At 65.0% G+C, this 989-nt stretch overlaps 1 protein-coding gene across 1 annotated transcript in view; it reads right to left on the bottom strand.

Moving 5' to 3' along the window:
• Positions 1-935, bottom strand: part of LOC110391651 (reticulon-2-like) — a gene marked incomplete at its 3' end in the record, with an annotated part of 5,824 nt that extends 4,889 nt beyond the window's left edge. Inside the window, 1 exon segment of the mRNA XM_021383603.1 lies at positions 2-935. Within this exon segment, the coding sequence (XP_021239278.1) occupies positions 2-57 (56 nt within the window).
• Positions 936-989: the final 54 nt, after the last annotated feature.

Genomic DNA, 989 nt, shown 5'->3' with positions numbered 1-989 from the left:
ATCGCTCTCGGGCTTCCCCCGTCCCAGCGCCCGCAGCGCCACCTGGTGGAGCTTCATGGGAACGGTGACGCCCAGCACGGCCAAGGCTCCGTAGGCTCCCACCGCCACCACGCTGTACCGGGCCACCAGCCCCAGTGCTCCCAGTGTTCCCAGTAAGGCCAGCGCCGAGCGGCACGGCCACCGCCACAGCAGCAGCTCCCGCACTGGTGACAAAGATGGGGGGAAGAAGGGGGAGGGGGGGGGTCACAGTGGGGGTCCCGGTGCCCCACGAGTGAGTCAGCGATCCCGTGCGACCCTACTGGTCCCAGTGCCACGCTCCATTGGTTTCAATGGGTCCCAGTTGATCCCAGTTGCCCCCAGTTGGTCCCAGTGCCCCACCTCCAGGTCACCCCAATGGGTCCCAGTGGGTCCCAGTGCCCCCCAAGTGCCCCTCAAGCCGGTGTCACCCCGGTATCACCCTACCGATCCCAGTGCCACGCTCCATTGGTTCCAATGGGTCCCAGTTGCTCCCAGTTGCCCCCAGTTGATCCCAGTTGCCCTCAGTTGATCCCAGTGCCCCAGTTCCAGGTCACCCCAATGGGTCCCAGTGGGTCCCAGTGCCCCCCAAGTGCCCCTCAAGCTGGTGTCACCCCGGTATCACCCTACCGGTCCCAGTGCCACGCTCCATTGGTTCCAATGGGTCCCAGTTAGTCCCAGTTGATCCCAGTTGCCCCCAGTTGGTCCCAGTGCCCCACCTCCAGGTCACCCCAATGGGTCCCAGTGCCTCCCAGTTGGTCCCAGTTGATCCCAGTGGGTCCCAGTGCCCCCCATCCAATGTCACCTCGGTGTCACCCTACTGGTCCCAGTGCCAGACCCCATTGGTTCCAATGGGTCCCAGTTGCTCCCAGTTGCCCCCAGTTGCTCCCAGTTGCCCCCAGTTGGTCCCAGTGCCCCACCTCCAGGTCACCCCAATGGGTCCCAGTGCTCCCAGTACACCTTACTGGTCCCAG

Source organism: Numida meleagris, unplaced genomic scaffold (genome assembly GCF_002078875.1).
Source record: "Numida meleagris isolate 19003 breed g44 Domestic line unplaced genomic scaffold, NumMel1.0 unplaced_Scaffold438, whole genome shotgun sequence".
NCBI classification, from domain to species: Eukaryota; Metazoa; Chordata; class Aves; order Galliformes; family Numididae; genus Numida; species Numida meleagris.
Note: the sequence above shows the minus strand (reverse complement) of the source record. Positions and strands in the feature narration are given on the sequence as shown.